Raw genomic sequence first — 18,194 nt, forward strand, 5'->3', positions numbered from 1 at the left:
CACACACACAGGCTCACACACACACACACACAGGCTCACACACACAGGCTCACACACACACGCTCACACACACTAAAACTGACTGTTTCCATGGAAACGGGTTTAAACGTGCAGCTGAGTTTTTATTAAAGAACCAGAGGAATCAGTTTTCTGCAGAAGCTGAAACTGAGCTGAAAGCTAAACGCTAGCTAAATGTAGCAGAGCATTAGCTTTTAGCTTCAGTAGATCTAATATTTGCAGTTTGAGTCACCTTGTGCTGAAAAGTGCTACATAAATAAATTTCACTTCACTTTTAGCGTCAACAGGAGCAGAACTAGCATTAGCATAGTTAGCGGCAGTAGAAATACCGTTAGTAGTAATAGTACTTGCTGTAGTAGTATTTGGATAAGTAATCTGAAGCAGGATTTAAAGAGAAGAGATCTCAGTTTATTTTAGAAGGAAATGATTTTGTAAATATAGTTGAATGTTTTAACTCTTCTAACTGATTTATGAACAGATATAGAACCAAGTAGAAACTAAAAATAGTCCAAGAAATGCTGAGTCAGCCTTCACGTGAAAATAAAGACAGAAGAAGACGTTTATTGTCATTTTGCTCGTGTTGGGTGGTTCTCAGCCTGGATGTCGGCCAGCTCGGAGTTCAGTCTGTGGGAGTACCTGCTGACCACGAGGCCGGGGGTCGGCTGGGTGAAGGGCACAGCGTCTCTGACTGGAGTCATCCTCCAGCTGCTCATCTTCCTCATGGTCATCTGCTCCAGCACCTTCGTCCGGCGCAGCGGACACTTCGAGGTCCCGGTCCAGACCCACTCTTTGACCGCATGAAGCTGGTTCTGTTTGTTCTCGTCTTCAGTAACTTTCTGTAGGTTCTGTCTTCCAGGTGTTCTACTGGACCCACCTGTCCTACATCTGGGTCTGGATCCTCCTCATCATCCACTGCGCCAACTTCTGGAAGTGGTTTGTGGTTCCAGGTTTGGTTTTCCTGCTGGAGAAGATCGTCGGAATCGCCGTGTCTCGGATGGGAGGTCTTCACATCGTGGAGGTCAACCTGCTGCCATCCAAGGTGTCCAGAACAAACCGGACCAGAACCCGGGTCACAGGGTTTCACACACCAGGCTTTCTGTTAAATAAATGATGACGCTGTCTAATATATTACAACTTTTTATGAGCATAAAACAAGTTTTCCTCTTCCTGAAAACGATAAACAAACCTTTGTCTGGTTTTCAGGTGACTCACCTGGTCATCAGACGTCCTCAGTTCTTCCAGTTCAAGCCTGGAGATTACATCTACATCAACATCCCGAAGATCGCCAAGTACGAGTGGCACCCGTTCACCATCAGCAGCGCTCCGGAGCAGTCAGGTGCGTGTGGGCCGACCTGCGGCGGGTGGGCGGAGCTTGTTGCAGCCACAGATTTGTTCTAAAACATTTACTGTCAAAATGATCCTTAAAGGAAGCTGATAGATGTTGTAGTTACATCGTCACCCTTCAACATTTGTGCAGAAATGTTCGACTGTCCTTTTCTTCTTCTGTTTAATTAGAGAAAAAAAACTTCTTAATAAAATGTAAATGAAGTATTTGTTCCATTGAACTTCAGTCACATTCTTGTTGTTAATAAATCATTTATTTCATTGGTTTAAAATTGGATCAGTCCTGCAGTGTGTGTATGAAAACCTGATCCTGTAGGTTAGCATGAAGGGTCTCAGATCAGTCATGTGACCTTTGACCTGCAGACACTCTGTGGCTTCACGTGCGCTCCATGGGCCAGTGGACCAACCGGCTGTACGAGTACTTCAGGCAGCCGGAGAGCCCGGAGCTTCTGACCACCAGCCTGAGGAGGCGCCGGCAGCAGGAGAAGGTCTGTGAGGAACGTCTGAGGAACGTCTGAGGAACATCCTGCTGCAGGAACTCACAGTTCTCCGTGTGTTTCCAGAAGGACGACATGTTCAGCTCCTCTGACTCAAACAGAGCCGTGGCGACCAACGAGGACGACTCCATCACGCTGACCTTGTTTCATCAGAACAGCTCGGAGTCCGGAGCAGATCCAGCCTCAGAGTCAGAACCTCAGGCGACCCTGAAACCTCCTCCAGATGAGCCGGGGTCGGCAGACCGAGGAGAGACCCCGTCACTCCGAGAGGTGCTGCCTTTTATGCCACTGAAGGAACTCATCATCCTCTGCAACATTTACTGCTTTTAGTCCTTTTTTATTATTAGCTGAAGACATTTAAATAATTATGTTTATGATTTTAATCGTCTGCTTCTTGTTTTACCTGCAGATTCCTGCCAAGAGTGGTGAGAACCACAGAGTCTGCAACATTAAGGTAAAAACTGGATTAAAACCTGTAAAACCTCCGCAGCTCTCCGTCCCTCTCTGCTGTGCTTCAGCTTTCTGCCTCCCTGCAGCAGAACCGGGTTACCGTGGCAACTGACTCTGATTGGTTGTTTTAAACCAGGAGGTTGATCCACAGAAAGCTGATTATCTGCCTCATGTTGTGTCTATTCAGTCATGTTTCAGAGATCAGCAGCTCCAGGACTCGGTGGTTCTGAGCGGGTTTGTTTTATGTGTCAGTGTTACGTAGATGGACCGTATGGGACTCCGACCCGGCAGATCTTCGCCTCTGAACACGCCGTCCTGATCGGAGCGGGAATCGGCATCACACCTTTCGCCTCCATCCTGCAGAGCATCATGTACCGGTTAGAACCTGATCCAATACCGCTTCTGTTCTGGTTCAGAGCTCATTTAACAACATTTTCAAACATTTTATCACTGTTTCCAAACATGAAATGATTTCTCTTTTTATACTTTAGCTGTCAGTGTATTTTCTAAATGATAAAACTGTGAATCAGAGCAGGAGCCCATGCTGCGTTTACTGACCAGTTGGATTTTTAAACTTTGAGGAGAACAAAATGATTATTTTATTTGTTTCTAAAGTTTACTTAGTACTCTTCTGTTCAACATCTTTACACAATAAACAACAAAATTAACAACAGCAGTATCACCCATTCGTCCATTTTCTTTACCTGCTTCTCCATGCAGGATCGTAGGGAGCTGGGGTCTATCTCCGGTCAATGTGTGAGAGGTGGGGGACGCCTGGACAGGTTGTGTCCATCACAGGGACACAGAGACAAATGAGAACTATTCACACTCGAATAATAACATTTATTATAGAAACTGAATGGTTGGAGGCAGGAACAATGAGTTTATTTCTTCTCTGACGCTCACCACACGATGAAAGTAACCTGACCTACCTGTCTGTCTGTCTCTGTCTCTGTCTCTGTCTCTGTCTCTGTCTCTGTCTCTGTCCCCCCCCCCTCTCTCAGGTACCGGATGAGGAAGCACCTCTGTCCCAGCTGTAACTACTCGTGGTGTGAAAACATTAAAGACAGCGACATGAAGCTGCGTAAAGTAAGAACTTCCTGTCCTGCAGCCACCATGTTTGCTCTCTCGACCCGTCAGAACCCAACCCGTCTGTTTTCTCTCTGCAGGTCGACTTCATCTGGATCAACCGGGACCAGAAGTCCTTCGAGTGGTTCGTCAGTCTGCTGACCCAGCTGGAGCTGGACCAGGCCGACGAGGAGCCTGAAGGTGGGGAGCGCCTTTTACTCTCCGATGTTCCCTGATGAGAACAGAGAGAACCTTTAGGAGAACTCTTTGAAGGAATGCATGTCACCCGCCACCGTTTAAAACTGAAATCATTTTATGTTGACTCCATAAAGTAATCAGTTGTAGACGAACATTCAGGGATTCTCCTCTGAAAGTTTCTGTCCTGAGGTTCAGCTGATTTCAGCCTTTCTGATTCGTCAGGCCGCTTCCTGGAGATGCACATGTACATGACGTCAGCTCTCAGTAAGAACGACATGAAGGCCATCGGGCTGCAGATGGCGCTCGACCTTCTGGCCAAGAAGGAGAAGAAGGACTCCATCACGGGCCTGAGGACCAGAACCCAGCCGGGCCGACCCCGGTGGGAGAAGGTGACACTTCAGTCACATCTTTCCTGAACAGTCCGAGCTGCTGCCGCTGGTTCAGGTCGGTTAACGGTGTGTGTGTGTGTGTGTGTGTGTCTTCCAGGTGTTTCAGAAACTGTCCGAGGAGAATAAAGGGAAAGTTCATGTATTTTACTGCGGCGCTCCGTCTCTGGCTAAAGCCATCAAAGCTCAGTGTGAAAACTTTGGCTTCAACTTCTACAAAGAGAACTTCTGAGGACGTCGCCCGCTGTTTCACGTGTTTTCATATCGCTGTGAGGACCAGCAGCTGACAGATCAACAAGTCCTGAGGACCAGACTGCAGTTCTCATGAGTCCAAAAGTGTTTCTGTGGGTTTTAAAATTAGTTTTAGGGTTAAGTTGTAGTTAGTTCAGGTGAGATTCAGCTGTGATGATGTCTAACAGACCAGAGCGAGCAGTCTGTGTCAGTAAACATACGTCAAGAAAATGAAAAACATAATCTAGAAAATATTATGAAACTAAACTATATGTAATGTGAAAATATTATTTCTGCCTCTTCCAGTTATATTAATCCAGTTTAAATTGCATAAAAGTTTGAACAGAAATATTAAAAACACGACAGTTAAAGGCAGTGAAAGTTTTATTTTATCTTGTTTAACATTTTATTATTTTAATAAATATTAAAGCAAACCTATTTTTTCCTCCACTTAATGCCTTTTATTGTATATTTTACTGTTAAATAAATATACATATTTCTGCTTTTTGACTAAAGTTGCTGTTTTATAATATTTTTTAAATGATATTTTTTAAACCGTTTGAATAAATTCCAGGTGTTGCAGTCGATACAAGAGCAGCTTTTTATGGATAAAAATAACAGAATCTTTCTCGGAATTTAATTTGATCAGTATCGAAGCCAGATGAACACCACGTTGTTATCACCAGAAGTATATTTTTAAACTTTGTGTCGATGTTTTAAAGTAAAATAACCGTCTCGTTTGGTGCCCGTTGGTGTTCGGTGCCGCTCGGCGCTCTGTTAGTAATCCTGCGTTAGCCGCTAGTTAGCAGCTAGCTGGTTACGCAGCAGCCGAGCGTCTTCGGGCAGCTAATCAAACATCGGACCAAAGCCTCAGGAGATATCGTGGGTTTGAGTTTTTCTTTCCGAAAATGAATGTTAGCCGTTGATTTCAGCGGCCGGTACTCAACAGAAGAACCGTGAGACGCGGATGTTTCCGTCAAACGGTTTGTGGTTCGTTAGCGGCCGCGTTTCCCGTTTTTGGCCGAGCTAGCTTAGCAGCTAACCGAGGATAGCCTGTTAGCATCGATTGATGGCGGAGCTCCGGAGCCGCTGGTGAAAAAAAAGGTAGGTCAAAATATCTGCCGTTCAAAGATAGGTTTTTTAATCAACAGACACGATATCTACATGTCAAATGTTGTATTTTATAATCTTCAGTCAAACTATTTGGGTTTTAACACGATTTGACATTTAGCTGAGCTCTGTCTTCGATTAAAATGCAGGATTTTATATCTGCTCCCAAACTATCGACGGTTTAAATGCAGGATTTAAAGTCCGCAGCTTTAGGTTTACCTCTATAAAAATAAAAAAGAGAAAACATGTTTGCTGATGTAGATGAGGAATAATCAAATATAGTCCCTAAATGAGTCAGGCTTGTGGCTACATGATGATAAACGTTAGCTTATAAAACGAGCTAACATCACCAGATTAACGGGTTGTGGGTTAGTTAAAGGCTGGGGAAGGGTTAGTGAAGGGTTAGTTAAAGGTTTGGGTGACCTGTTTGAACTGGATTTGAATAAAAACTGTCTGTAGTCTTTATAATAAACTGAAGAGTCTGTTTAAAACAGGTTTTATTTCAAAGATCTGACTTTTGTACAGATTTATGAAGATGTTTTGTGATGTTGCAAAGCAGCTGTTGAGTTGGAGATTCTCCAAGGTTTTTTTTTCTCTGAGGCTTTTCTGTTTCAGGATGTTCACAGAAATGTTGGATAAAACCTTCAGGTTATCAGCTAAACGTTCAGGATTTGTAAAGCAGATCTATAAAAACATACATAGCTTCTCAGATCAAGTTAAAACAACAAACGATGAACCAGGATTCCTTGAAACTCCTCTGCTTTTCAAACAGTTATTTGAGTTAAGAATTAATGATAAACTGTGTAAATCCTCCTGTTTGTTTCACATGAAGTTCAGCTGTTCCTGAGCGTTTTCTTCCACAGTGGAGGTGTCTGAGAGGATCAGGTTCTCCTGGTTCCTCCTGAACTTCACTGACGTTCTCCGTCTCACGTCCCTTCCTTGGAAAACGATCGATCGGCTCATCTTTCTCGTGTTGTTGGCTGTAAGACGTCTGAGTTTCTCTCTGCTGGTTCCTGTGGGGCTTCTGAGAGGAGGAACATCAGACTGCTTCCATCAGTTTTAAAGGAAAGATGTGTTTAGTTTTTACAGTGTAAAGGAACTCTTCTGGTAATAAACCTGTGAGTTTTCAGGGTTTCTGTCACAGGGAAACATTGAATATATCTCTACAGGCCCTCAGAGAAAACACAGAAAACACCTCAGGTTTGTCCCATGGACTCTGAGGCAGCTCCCACCAGGCGCTTACTGACGCCGGGAACAAAATGTTTGTTTTTGTCCATCTTCGCCAAAATAACCTCGACCAGAACTCCCTGAAAGTTTTCTCCCAGGCTGCAGGAACTCCGAGTCCAGCTGGGCTGTTGTTCACTGCGGATCGTTTTTAAAACGTCTGCCTCAGGTTTTATGAATTTTGTTACTGAACAAAGATCAGACTTGATGCCGTGTTTGTTGACGATTGGCTTCAGGCTGATGTTTACCGGCTCAGATGTGTTGAACACAAATAAAAAGCAGATCGCTGCAATGTTCAGATGTTGATTCAGAGGCGCAAAGAACTTCTAACAAAATGAGAAATATGTTCCAACAACACAAAAACACTCGATGTCGTCAAAACATCTGTGAAATATTTCATAGATTTCAGGAAATAGTCCACACCATTTCATAACGCCAACATCTTCACTGCTAGCTGTGGTCAACAATTAGCATCAATTATTAATTGAGAAATTAGCAGGAGCGCTAATAGCTCTCAGAATGTTATAAACGGCTCTGATTGACCTTTGACCTCTAGTTTTGGTCTTGGTTGTGATGATTAAATGAATCGAGAATCGTTTAAAATGAGGAGCTTCTAGTGATTATTCTTTATTTGTCAGTTTTTATATAAAGCTATTTATTATGTGGGAAGTTTAACTCTTTTATACAGATTTCAGCTCCTCTTTAACAATAAACTATAATTATAAATGTGGTTTTATTTCAGTTGTTGCTTATAAACAGATTCTGTTATTTTTGTCCCGTTGGGCTGAAACTAATTCAGTGATAAAATGTTTTCCTCACTGAATTCTTAATGATGGCAAATCGTTTTAAATGCTGAAATTCAAGAGTTCACGTCATCTTAACCATCATTCCAGCAGATTAAATATTAAATATTCAGAGTGTGTGGGAATCTCTCATGTGCTTCACTTGTTGGGGATTAATTAATAAATTAATTCTCTCTTTAGGGAGATCATGTTCGTGGGGCGATGTTTCTAAATTCTGGTTTAACGTTGGTGTTGAGAAGTGGGGGGGGGGGGGTCAGGGTTCAGAAGGTCTACAAAAATGATGTTGATTTTTAAAAAATGATTAATAGAACATTTAGCTGTTACAAGGAGATGAACATGAGTCATAAATGGGTAAAAAAGATGAAATATTTGAGACTGTTGGTTTTGTTTCAACCAGCAGTCGTCGGGTCTGTGTGACTTTTATTTTGGTGGGTCGAAACGTGAAACGTTTGGGACCTTCTGATCCGAGCTGCAGGTCTCCTAACATCTGACCACGTGGTCAGTGAGGTTCTTCCCTTTTCTCTGTTAAAGGTCGTCTGGTTCTAACCTGAAGGAAAGATTCACACAAACAGATCATTTCAACCTGACAGGTCAAATTCAGGCATCCTGTGGGGATTATTGAATCTGAGTTCATCTGCTGATTCACAGAGTCGGGATGAAAGAAAGGCTTTAGATGGTTGTTAAACTATTCAGTGAAATAATAAACCAGAGAAACTACTGATAATGAGTCTCTGGTTCTCCTCTCTTAGCCCCGCCTCTGCATGGCGACGACAGACTGACGGCGGTGGCAGCGAGCAGCCAATCAGCCGAGGCCCTCCAGTAGCAACATGGCGTCCCGTCAGAGGAACTCGGTGCGGATCCTGTCGAGCCGGGAGCGAGGATCCCAGACGTTTGGCTCTCAGAGGCTCCTGCAGCTGCTGGTGGAGGAGAAGGTCCGCTGGATGAAGTGGCAGAGTCAGGTGGGTCTGAGGGCGGTCCGACGGGCTGGCCCGGGGGGCGCTGTGACGGCGCTCCGCCGGGCGGGTCTGAGGGCGCTCCGAACTTCTGTTGAAGTTCTAGGAGTCATTTTGTTGGGACGACATCTCTTCCTGTTTGGTTTTGCTTTGGTCTGAAAACCAACCGGTTCTGTTTGTCTGAAACATCATCTGAATCAGACTTCCTGGGATTATAAAACAGTTAACAAATATTTATTTAATACTTATTAATCCCAGCCTGGATCCCTTGTTGCAGACAAAAATATAACAATATTTACCAATAAAAAAACACCACCACATTGAATCAGAACACAGTGAAACAAACAGATTAAAACGATACAAAAAATAAATCAATGTGCAAGAAAAAGACTGAAAATGTGAAAATGTGTGTCTGACAGAAAGTGGAGCTGCCGGACAGCCCTCGCTCAACGTTCCTGCTGGCCTTCAGCCCCGACAGGTGAGACACACACACACACACACACACACACACATTTGGACCTGATGGGAGTGACACACACGTCACAATAAACTGTTTATTTATTAAAAAGTACGAGTAAACATGAAGCTGGAGGCAGATCTTCCTCCTCCGCCTGCTGTCAAACAACATGAAGCTCAGCACTGAAGTGTCACAAACGAGGCGTTCAAGGCAGCTCAGAGTTTTCAGTGACAGAGAAAACCTGGATCTGTTTACATGAACAAATACAGAAAAAGGGTTTTTATGACCTCCACCTCTGCTGTTCATATATTTGATTAGAACAGACAATAATTTTTATCTAAAGAGCCGAAGTTTTCTTTATGGTTTCTTTTATTGTCTAAAAACCTAAAAGTATGAAATTAAAACCAACAGGCAGCTTTATTTTTGTGACGTGAATTTAATTTATTTTTCTTTTTCTCGTAGGACCCTGATGGCCTCCACACACGTCAACCACAACATTTACATAACGGAGGTGAAGACTGGAAAGTGCCTACATTCCTTAGTGGGCCACCGCAGAACCCCCTGGTGCGTGACCTTTCACCCCACCATTCCTGGCCTGGTGGCCTCTGGGTGCCTTGATGGTGAAGTCCGGATCTGGGACCTCCATGTGAGTACCGCCTGCCTCCTCTGGAGGACCGGATCGGGCCTGTCGACCCCAGCACACATAAAATGACTATAAATCAGTCATTTTATTAGAATCTGATGTGGTCGTATGTGAGAGTCATCTCAACACGGACTTCTGAAAGGTTTCATCAGAGAAAAAGACCTGATAAAGACATTTATTTATTTATTTATTTTATTAACAGGTTAGTGTAGAAATAAGAGTTGATGAAAATATCAATTTTAACCCAGATTTTTTTTTTTTTAGTATAAAACATCACAAACGATTTAAATCAGCTTCAATCATGAAGTTTGAGTCCGATTCACTGCTGAGCTGAAGGTTTTATTCTGTTTGTTTCAAATCAGTGACAGAATCAATTTATCTGCCTTGGTTTGGAAATACCTTTAGTTATGTGTTTATATTGTTTTAGTAATTAGCTCCATCAAACAGTAAAACTCCTGAAGTTCTCCTCAGTGACTCTGATCTTTAGAATCTACCGTAGTTGTTCCATTTTTAGTTGATATCCATGAATTCTGCTGTTTGTCCTGCAGGGCGGCAGTGAGAGCTGGTTTACAGAGAGCAACGTGGCCATCGCCTCGCTGGCCTTCCACCCGACCGCTCAGCTCCTCCTCATCGCCACCAACAACGAGCTGCACTTCTGGGACTGGAGCCGACCGGAACCGTTCGCCGTGGTGAAGACGGGCAGCGACACGGAGAGAGTGAGGTGTGTTTCTGACCATCAGGAAAATAAATAATTTTTCTGAAAACAACCTTTGTTTCATGGAGCAGATGAATGAACAGAAGCTTGTTTGTCTTGTCGTTTCCTGTTTTGTAGGTTAGTGAGGTTTGACCCTCTGGGTCACAACCTGCTCACGGCGATCGTGAATCCATCCAATCAGCAGGTGAGTTCTGGTTCTGGTTTTTGATGGGTCTGTTCCTGTTACTGAAAGACTTTTAAGTTCTGTTATTTGCTGGGAGATTACTCTGTTTGTCTCCGTCTCTTCGGTCCCTCAGAACGAGGAGGACTCGGAGGTTCCCATGGACAGCGTGGAGATGCCTCACTTCCGTCAGCGCTCCTTCCTGCCTTCCCAGCCGGTTCGTCGGACTCCCATCCTTCATAACTTCCTCCACATCTTATCGTCTCGCGCCCCGGGGACTCAGGGGGGGGCGGAGCAGCAGCGGCCTCTCGGGGAAAACGGAGGCAGTATTGGGGAAACTCCCAGCATGCCTCTGGCCCAGTACCCCGTTGCTGAGCGCGGGCCGCCGTTCCCCGGCTGCACCCAGCACCTGGGCATGATGTGCCTGTGCAGCCGCTGCTCTGTCAGTCGGAACCCCTCCCTGGCTGCGTCCTCGGGGGCTCAGCCCGACCCCCCGTCGCTCTCCACAGCCTCCACCTTCTCTTCGGCGCGTACAGAGCCCAGGCAGCCCTCAGAGCGTCCCTCCGCCTTCACCTCCGTCTATTACAGCGCCAGCTCCTCCCTCAACCCCATCATCCCCAGCAGCATGGAGCCACACTCCGCCCCCAGACCGGGACCGGACTGGACCCGCAGCCTGTTGAGCATGAGGGAGGGTGGGGTCGGTCCGGCCATGCTGCCACCCAGGACCTCCTCCTCTTCCTCCGTCAGCCTCCTGTCGGTGCTCCGTCAGCAGGACGGCTCGTCTCACTCCCCCGTCTACACCTCTGCCACCGAGGGGCGGGGTTTCCCCCAGCAGGGAGACGCGGGGACCCGAGATGCCGCTGGTACGAGTAGCGGCCACCACCCATTATGGGATGGCTTGCGCGGCACCTCAGCCTCCTTCCGTAACGTCCTGCAGTGCAACCTGAGCCGCTACTTCCTGGAGATCGACCGCATCGACATCGACCCGACGCTAGGGGGCAGCGTGGGGGAGGGCGGCCAGGAGCCGAGCCAGGAGCTGCTGAACAACAACATGGACCCTGATAGACCGGGACCATCTTCTTCTTCCTCCTCCACTTCCTCCCCAACCATCATCCACTACCAGCCTCCTCTTCCTCCTCCCCCCGCCTCCCACAGCCTGGAGAACAACGTTCCTCCCCCGGCCTCCCGAGGCCACCTGAACCGCTGCCGGGCCTGCCACAACCTGCTGACCTTCAACCATGACTCCCAGCGCTGGGAGCGCACCAACCAGGCGTCCTCCACCTCCGCCTCTGCTCCCGAGCAGCCTTCCTCCTCCACCTCATCATCTTCCTCCCCCTTCCCTCCATCTATGCCTCCCTGGCAGCCCGAGGACAGCAGGAGGACGTTAGAAACTCAGACCCAGGACAGGAGGCTGGCTCCGGAGTCCAGCGAGCAGCCGCCTCCCCCTCCAGTGGAAGGAGCAGGAACTGTGGCCTTCCCCATAGCCCTGCCCCCCAGCCAGCCCAGCGAGCAGACGGTGGGCCTAGTGTACAACCAAGACACGGCACAGTGGGAGAGAGTGTACCGGCAGGCCTCCACCGGCCGAACCACCGATCCACCGGAGGCCTTAAGCCAAGAAATGCCTGTTGACCCCCCAGACGAGGACTCCCTGAGGAGGTGCGAGCAGTCTTCATCCTGTAAAACATCATCATCAGCTGGAAAAATCTGCTCTCGTCTTTAAACCATGCGTTTCTCCACAGGCGGCTGCTGGAATCTTCTCTGTTGTCGTTGTCTCGATACGACATGTCAGGATCCAGAGACCACCCCATCTACCCTGACCCGGCCAGGTACGCCTGAGGCTTCATCAGCAGAACATCAGAAACACACACAGATTAGATGAAATTAAATCAGAGGTCAGAAGAATTGGACTTTAGTCCAATCAGCTGCTCCTCTTTAGCTCCGCCTCCTTGTTTAAAGGAGGTAGTTTCTGGCACTGAACAGGAAATGATGACAGCAAAGCATCACCTGAAGAATCTCAGATGTTTGATGAACTTGATGCTGTTAAAAGTTTCAAACTGAGATTAAAGTCTTTATTTTTTATTGAAAGGTTGTATTTCTGACTTCAGCTCAGACTCTGCTCATGTCTTACAGACAAACTTCCTGAGTTTGCAGTGACTGGTTCTGATCCAGATGTTACCTGCTGAAAACCACGCCTCACAGCGAGTGTTGCTGTCTGTTACTGAATCCTTCCTCTTTGCTCTGCAGACTTTCTCCAGCTGCGTACTACGCTCAGAGGATGATCCAGTATCTGTCGAGACGAGACAGCATCCGCCAGCGTTCTCTGCGGTACCAGCAGAACCGCCTGCGGGCCATGTCTACTTCCTCTGACAGCCCAACCAGCAACCCGTCCAGTTCCATGGACAACAGCGATGTGGACTTCGAGGAGCTGGAGTGAGTGTCCGTCGTTTTTAATCCGTCTGACGCAGCTGATGGTTGCGTCAGACGTTCGGATCCAAGCAGGCGTTACTCTGAGCTTCCATCTTGTTTCCAGCTGTCTCTTCCCTGTGAGATACGAACTAAAGCAGCTGAACTTCCTGTCAGAGCTCAGGACTGCAGTTATTTAAGTTATCTGTAGAAAGTTGCAGCTTTTCTTTGGTTAAATTCAAAGCTGCAGAGTTTCTCACAGATAAACATTTATTTTCTTTGTCTTCTCAGCATTAAAGCTTCATGTTTTAAATGTTTATTTTTCAGTGATAATGGAGACAGATCGAGACACCGGACGCCACGAAACGCCAGGATGTCTGCACCCTCGCTGGGTCGCTTCGTCCCTCGGTGAGGAGCTGTTTGTGTTTTTACTCCCTGCAGAACACTTTGGGTTTTTATCTTGTGTGTCTTCCTGTTGCCCTGCAGGCGTTTCCTCCTCCCTGAGTACCTGCCTTACGCTGGAATCTTTCATGAACGAGGGCAGCCCGGTCTGGCAACACACTCCTCTGTTAACAGAGTTCTCGCTGGTAAAAACACACAGAAACAGCCCACCGATACGAGTTCTTCCCTTCTCTCACAACTCAGACACTCAGCTTAACTAAGAAACAAACAGAAATATATTCATCCTTTCCTGGAGGTAAGAAACAAAAAGAAACACACACGATGAAGACCCCACTTTGACCTTCATCAGAACGTGGTTCAAACACAGAAAGTTCATAAACGCTGCCCCCACGCTCCACCCAGCTCGCTGCAGAAGGTTTCTGCATGCTCTGAGCCGGGTCAGTTGTTAATGTGGACTCTTCAGGTCGTCCTCCAGTGGGAAGGAGGCCTCGCTCATTTAATCCATGAGCTCAGTTAGTCCTACATCTGATTGAGCTCTCCTCCCTCAGTGTGATTTTTCTCCTTTTAAAAAGTATTAAATATAAACAGATGATGTTTGTTACTGTTTGTTGTTTAGAGAATTTGAATTATCAGCGTCGTCCCTGACAGAATAATAATAAATTCATGTTTGTTTTCTGAGTGAAAAGGAGCAGCAGAGTTGAATTTCCTGCTGGATGCTCTGATGTGGATCCAGCCTCCAGTTTCAACCTGTTTAAATCAGTTTTTTGTCCTCAGGGGCGTCCATCGGAGACGGTCAGTCTGCAGTCGCCAGCAACATCGCCAACACCACCTACCGCCTGCAGTGGTGGGACTTCACCAAGTTTGATCTGCCTGAGATCAGCAACGGTACATCCACTCAGGATTAACGTCACAAATACAGTTCACCAACAACCGCCCGGGCAGAGACCCTGAGTCTCCAGGCAGTTTGGAGTGAAGAGTTGTGTTTTTATCTCCTTTCCAGCTTCAGTCAACGTTCTGGTGCCAAATTGTAAAATCTACAACGACGCCAGCTGTGACATCTCTGCAGACGGTCAGCTGCTGGCCGTTTTCATTCCCAGCAGTCAGCGGGGTTTTCCTGACGAGGGCATCCTGGCCATCTACTCTCTGGCTCCTCACAACCTGGGAGAGATGCTCTACACCAAGAGATTCGGTTCGCTTTCACACCTCAGCTTCCCAGAACCGGATTCAGATCCAAACCGGGTTTTTAATGATCCCGTTTCCCTCCCCCCCACAGGCCCAAACGCCATCTCTGTCAGCCTGTCTCCGATGGGCTGCTACGTGATGGTGGGTCTCGCCTCCCGCAGGATCCTGCTGCATCCCACCACCGACCACATGGTGGCGCAAGTCTTCCGCCTGCAGCAGCCGCACGGAGGAGAGACGTCCATGAGGGTGAGAAGACACGCTTCGCTCTGGTCCAGTTCTGATCAGTCTGTTCTGGGGCTTAGATTTGTGCAAATATAAGGAGACCCATTACCCGGAGTCGGGTCGCAGCTTGAGTCCCACCTGGAGAATTTAAGAACAAATAATTTAAAATGAATCTTTGGTCTTTCTTTGTTTGAGTTGTTAGACTCGTGTGTTTCAGGACCTCTGGGTAGATCTTTGTGTTTTGCTGCTGTCACTTGTTGATTGAGTGTTTTGTGGTTCAGATGGTCTTCAGCGTGGTGTACCCCATGGCTCCGGACCAGAGGCGCCACGTCAGCATCAACTCGGCTCGCTGGCTGCCGGATCCCGCCATGGGTCTGGCGTATGGAACCAACAAGGGAGACCTGGTCATCTGTCGGCCCGTGTAAGTCTTCATCACAGTCACATTATGTCGGGATTCTCTAAACGAGGCAACATTTAGTCTGAGTGAGTGAAGCCCCAGAGGAGGAGGAGGAGGAAGAGGAAGGAGTTCACACCAGGGTTTCTAACGTTGTTCAACCATCGTCGGATTAGACCTAGAAGGTCTGCCCAGAAAGGCTTCTGATGTCATCTCATTACTGTAATCTAATTTTTATTTATTTCTAGACTAAAGATGCAACAGTTTGGTGTGTGTGTGTGTGTGGGTGTGTGTGTGTGGGTGGGTGTGTGTGTGTGTGTGTGTGTGTGTGTGTGTGTGTCATGGCAATCGCATCACAAAACTGAGTGATTTAAACAACAAAAAGTACAAATATGACAAAAATATGTTTGTACTATTTAGTTTAAAATAAGTTTGTCACTGAAATAACTTCAAACTGACAAAAGTCATAAAAATAAAAAAATGACGAAGAATCGTGGAATAGTTTTAAATTTTGGTTCAATTGAATTATTTTAAAAACACAAACTAATAAATCTGACCTTGACTGAAAGGATGGTTGTCCTCGAAAAGACTGAAGCTAATGTGTCCACAGGGACATGTTAGACTCAGGTGTGTCCTTTAATCAGCTTCACAGGTGTCTTCAGTCCTGCCTGTTTAAAGGGGGACAGGTAGTCACAGGGCTGTTTGGTATCATGGTGTGTAACACTGAACATGGGGGACAGGAAGCTGAGGACAGAGTTGTCTCAGGAGCTCAGAAAGACAACGATTGAGCAGCAGGTTAAAGACTAGAAGACAAGCAGCTGGATGTCCCTGAGACTACAGAAGGTTCAGGCCCACAGGACTGGGGACAACCTCCCTGGACATGTCCACAAGAGGACAACTGAAGACAAACTGAGGAGACGGATATCAGGAATGATAACCAAAGAGATCAGAGGTGAACTCCAAGGTCAAAGGTCATCAGTGTCGGATCACACCATCAGTCTGAGACAAAGTGGACTTAATGGAAGACGACAGAGGAGGACACCAATGAAGACAGACTGAGAATCCACAGAGCTTCTGGGAGAATGTCCTCTGGACAGAAGAGACAAAACTGGAGCTTTTTGACAACACGTCCCGTCAGCTCTGTGGGTTTTTCTTTCACTAAAAGGTCAAATCAGTTTGTCTGCGTATAAAAATATAAAACATCTCCCTTCCTTATGGAAAAGCCTGAGTTAATGAGGGTTTTCAGCTCTGATTTGTTGCTTTTTCTCCTGCTGACCCCCCACCCTACACACACACACACACCCTCACACACACACCATGATGTGATTATCTTAATCAACAGGAAGAGCATTAATTGGAAAGACCCATTTGGAGCTTTTAACGAGGTTTTGGTCTGAGTGATTCCACGAAGACGTCCCTCCTCCTCATGTGATGCTTCCTGAAAGGAAGTGAATTAACGCTGTGTGTGTGTGTGTGTGTGCAGGTTCTATCGGAGTGATGGTGAGAGTCCAGCAGAACCGAGCAGTGAACCGTTATTTTCTGTCAACAACAGCGGAACCAGCCGGACCCGAGGTTCTGACAGACCAGGGTGAGACCTTCGTCCCGTGACACAAACTCTGACCTCTGACCTCTGACCTCTGCAGCTTTTAGCTGTTTGTCCTCAATTTAAATCTGAAAACTTTGGTTTAAATGAAAATAATCTGACTTGTATGAAAATAAAACCTGTAGATACCATCCTCTGGAAATAAAATGTTTTGAAATCTTTTAAATGTTTTTCATGTTGAACCCGAGCTAACCTGAGATGTGATCCAGAACCGCCAGCAGGAAATGTTCGGTTCTGCTCAGAATGAGTCTTAATGTTCCTGGACCTGAGGTCCAGATCTTTAAACAAACAGAAAAGTCAGTTTCTCCTGGAAGTTGGTGCCTGGAGACGACTGGGGTCAGAGTCAGAACTGCAGCCTGACCCAGTCCCGGTCCAGTCAGACTGAAGACAGACTGAGAATCCACAGAGTTCCGGCCCAGTCCCGGTCCAGTCCCGGCCCAGTCCCGGTCCAGTTCCGAGAAGGACAGAATCTAAAAGCTGCAGCTCCGGTTGGCTCAGTAAGCTGTCAGTCCAAAGCTGCTGGCTCTGTTAGGAAATCAGTGTTTCCATGGAAACAGGCTGATGAGCGAGAACATGGCTGAACGTCATGTGATCCAGGTGTTAGAACTGGAGACGCACGATAAAGGGATATAACCCTGTGTGGATCAGAGAAAAAACAATAAATTGAAACCTTTTAAATAATATTGAATTTGTTTGTTGGTTAATCAGTTCGACCTGGAAGAAGAACAGATCAGATAAATCTAAACTTTAATCTGACATCTTGTCCCGGAGGAGAAGAGGTCTGTGGAAGGTGGTTATTTATCCTCACAAGATGCTTTTAAAGCATTTCTGTTATCATAAAACCACAGACAGGTAGCAAAAAATAGAGATGTGGGGTTTTTGCCTGACATTGATAAGCATGCATGCAATAAATTTCTCCACTGTAGAAACATTTAATTACATTTACAGATGTTCAAATAACCATTAAAGACGTATCATTCCTTGTAGGAGTCGCCCACCCTGAACCTGAGGAGGCGAAACTGTTGGGTTGAGGGTATTTGTCTCTTGAACTGCTGAACAATTTAAAGATTATTAATTTTACTTTGTTCAGCTCCGTGCGTGTGACGGTGAAGTCCTGAGTGGAAATGTTCAACTTTGACTCGTATAGAGATCAGCAGGTTTCTTATGATCACAATGTGATTCATTTTCAGACCAAACCGCTCCGGCTGGAGGCTGGACCGAGACATGGGACTGATGAACGCCATCGGGCTCCAGCCCAGAAACCCCGCCCCTTCAGTGACATCACAAGGAACCCAGACGCCGATCATCCAGCTGCAGAACGCAGAGACGCAGACGGAGAGGGACCTATCAGAGCCCAGCACCTCGCAGCCGCCTCTCAGTAAGAATCTGTTGACTGATGAAGCCACAGATCCCCCCCTCCCGTGTTTGTTTGGGGGGTTCTGGTAGAACGTGTTCAGTTGAGCCTGTTTGTTTCCTCAGATGTGACTCCTGAAACTCCGTCTACGAGTCGAGCCGCTCAGGCGCCGCAGGAAGCGTCTGAGAGCAGAGTTCAGGACGGAGAGACGCCCGAAGCTTCAGCTGAGCCCAACACGTCAGCAGCTGGTTCTGGTAACCGACCCGCCTTCATTAACTGACCCGTCCTGCATTAACTGACCCATCTGCTTTAACTGACCCGTCCTGCATTAACTGACCCGCCTTCATTAACTGACCCGTCCTGCATTAACTGACCCG

At 46.6% G+C, this 18,194-nt stretch overlaps 2 protein-coding genes across 4 annotated transcripts in view; both read left to right on the plus strand.

The window, feature by feature from the left end:
- The window catches only part of nox5 (NADPH oxidase, EF-hand calcium binding domain 5), an 11,320-nt gene extending 6,675 nt beyond the window's left edge, over positions 1-4,645 (plus strand). The window contains exons 7-17 of the mRNA XM_017439855.3: positions 614-786; positions 875-1,057; positions 1,222-1,354; positions 1,726-1,850; positions 1,926-2,129; positions 2,269-2,313; positions 2,562-2,686; positions 3,314-3,398; positions 3,479-3,578; positions 3,798-3,964; positions 4,062-4,645. Of these exons, the coding sequence (XP_017295344.1) occupies positions 614-786; positions 875-1,057; positions 1,222-1,354; positions 1,726-1,850; positions 1,926-2,129; positions 2,269-2,313; positions 2,562-2,686; positions 3,314-3,398; positions 3,479-3,578; positions 3,798-3,964; positions 4,062-4,193 (1,472 nt within the window). The 3' untranslated portion in view covers positions 4,194-4,645. The remainder of the gene's footprint in view (positions 1-613; positions 787-874; positions 1,058-1,221; positions 1,355-1,725; positions 1,851-1,925; positions 2,130-2,268; positions 2,314-2,561; positions 2,687-3,313; positions 3,399-3,478; positions 3,579-3,797; positions 3,965-4,061) is intronic.
- Positions 4,646-4,984: 339 nt separating this feature from the next.
- The window catches only part of ambra1b (autophagy/beclin-1 regulator 1b), a 16,864-nt gene continuing 3,654 nt past the window's right edge, over positions 4,985-18,194 (plus strand). Inside the window, exons 1-18 of one of the 3 annotated variants that reach the window (XR_005233736.1) lie at positions 4,985-5,296; positions 8,079-8,288; positions 8,702-8,760; positions 9,202-9,385; positions 9,931-10,103; positions 10,215-10,281; positions 10,394-11,913; positions 11,997-12,083; positions 12,502-12,687; positions 12,988-13,068; positions 13,147-13,247; positions 13,837-13,947; positions 14,063-14,251; positions 14,336-14,490; positions 14,748-14,887; positions 16,344-16,448; positions 17,654-17,841; positions 17,943-18,186. Coding sequence is in view for 2 of the 3 variants with exons in the window: in XM_017439861.3 (XP_017295350.1) it covers positions 8,157-8,288; positions 8,702-8,760; positions 9,202-9,385; positions 9,931-10,103; positions 10,215-10,281; positions 10,394-11,913; positions 11,997-12,083; positions 12,502-12,687; positions 12,988-13,068; positions 13,147-13,247; positions 13,837-13,947; positions 14,063-14,490; positions 14,748-14,887; positions 16,344-16,448; positions 17,654-17,841; positions 17,943-18,071 (3,691 nt within the window). In the remaining variant the exon portion in view is untranslated. Of the gene's footprint in view, positions 5,297-8,078; positions 8,289-8,701; positions 8,761-9,201; positions 9,386-9,930; positions 10,104-10,214; positions 10,282-10,393; positions 11,914-11,996; positions 12,084-12,501; positions 12,688-12,987; positions 13,069-13,146; positions 13,248-13,836; positions 13,948-14,062; positions 14,491-14,747; positions 14,888-16,343; positions 16,449-17,653; positions 17,842-17,942; positions 18,187-18,194 lie in introns of all 3 variants that reach the window. The other 2 variants (XM_017439862.3, XM_017439861.3) reach the window with 2 other exon arrangements.

The sequence above is a fragment of the Kryptolebias marmoratus genome, linkage group LG11 (genome assembly GCF_001649575.2).
Source record: "Kryptolebias marmoratus isolate JLee-2015 linkage group LG11, ASM164957v2, whole genome shotgun sequence".
NCBI classification, from domain to species: Eukaryota; Metazoa; Chordata; class Actinopteri; order Cyprinodontiformes; family Rivulidae; genus Kryptolebias; species Kryptolebias marmoratus.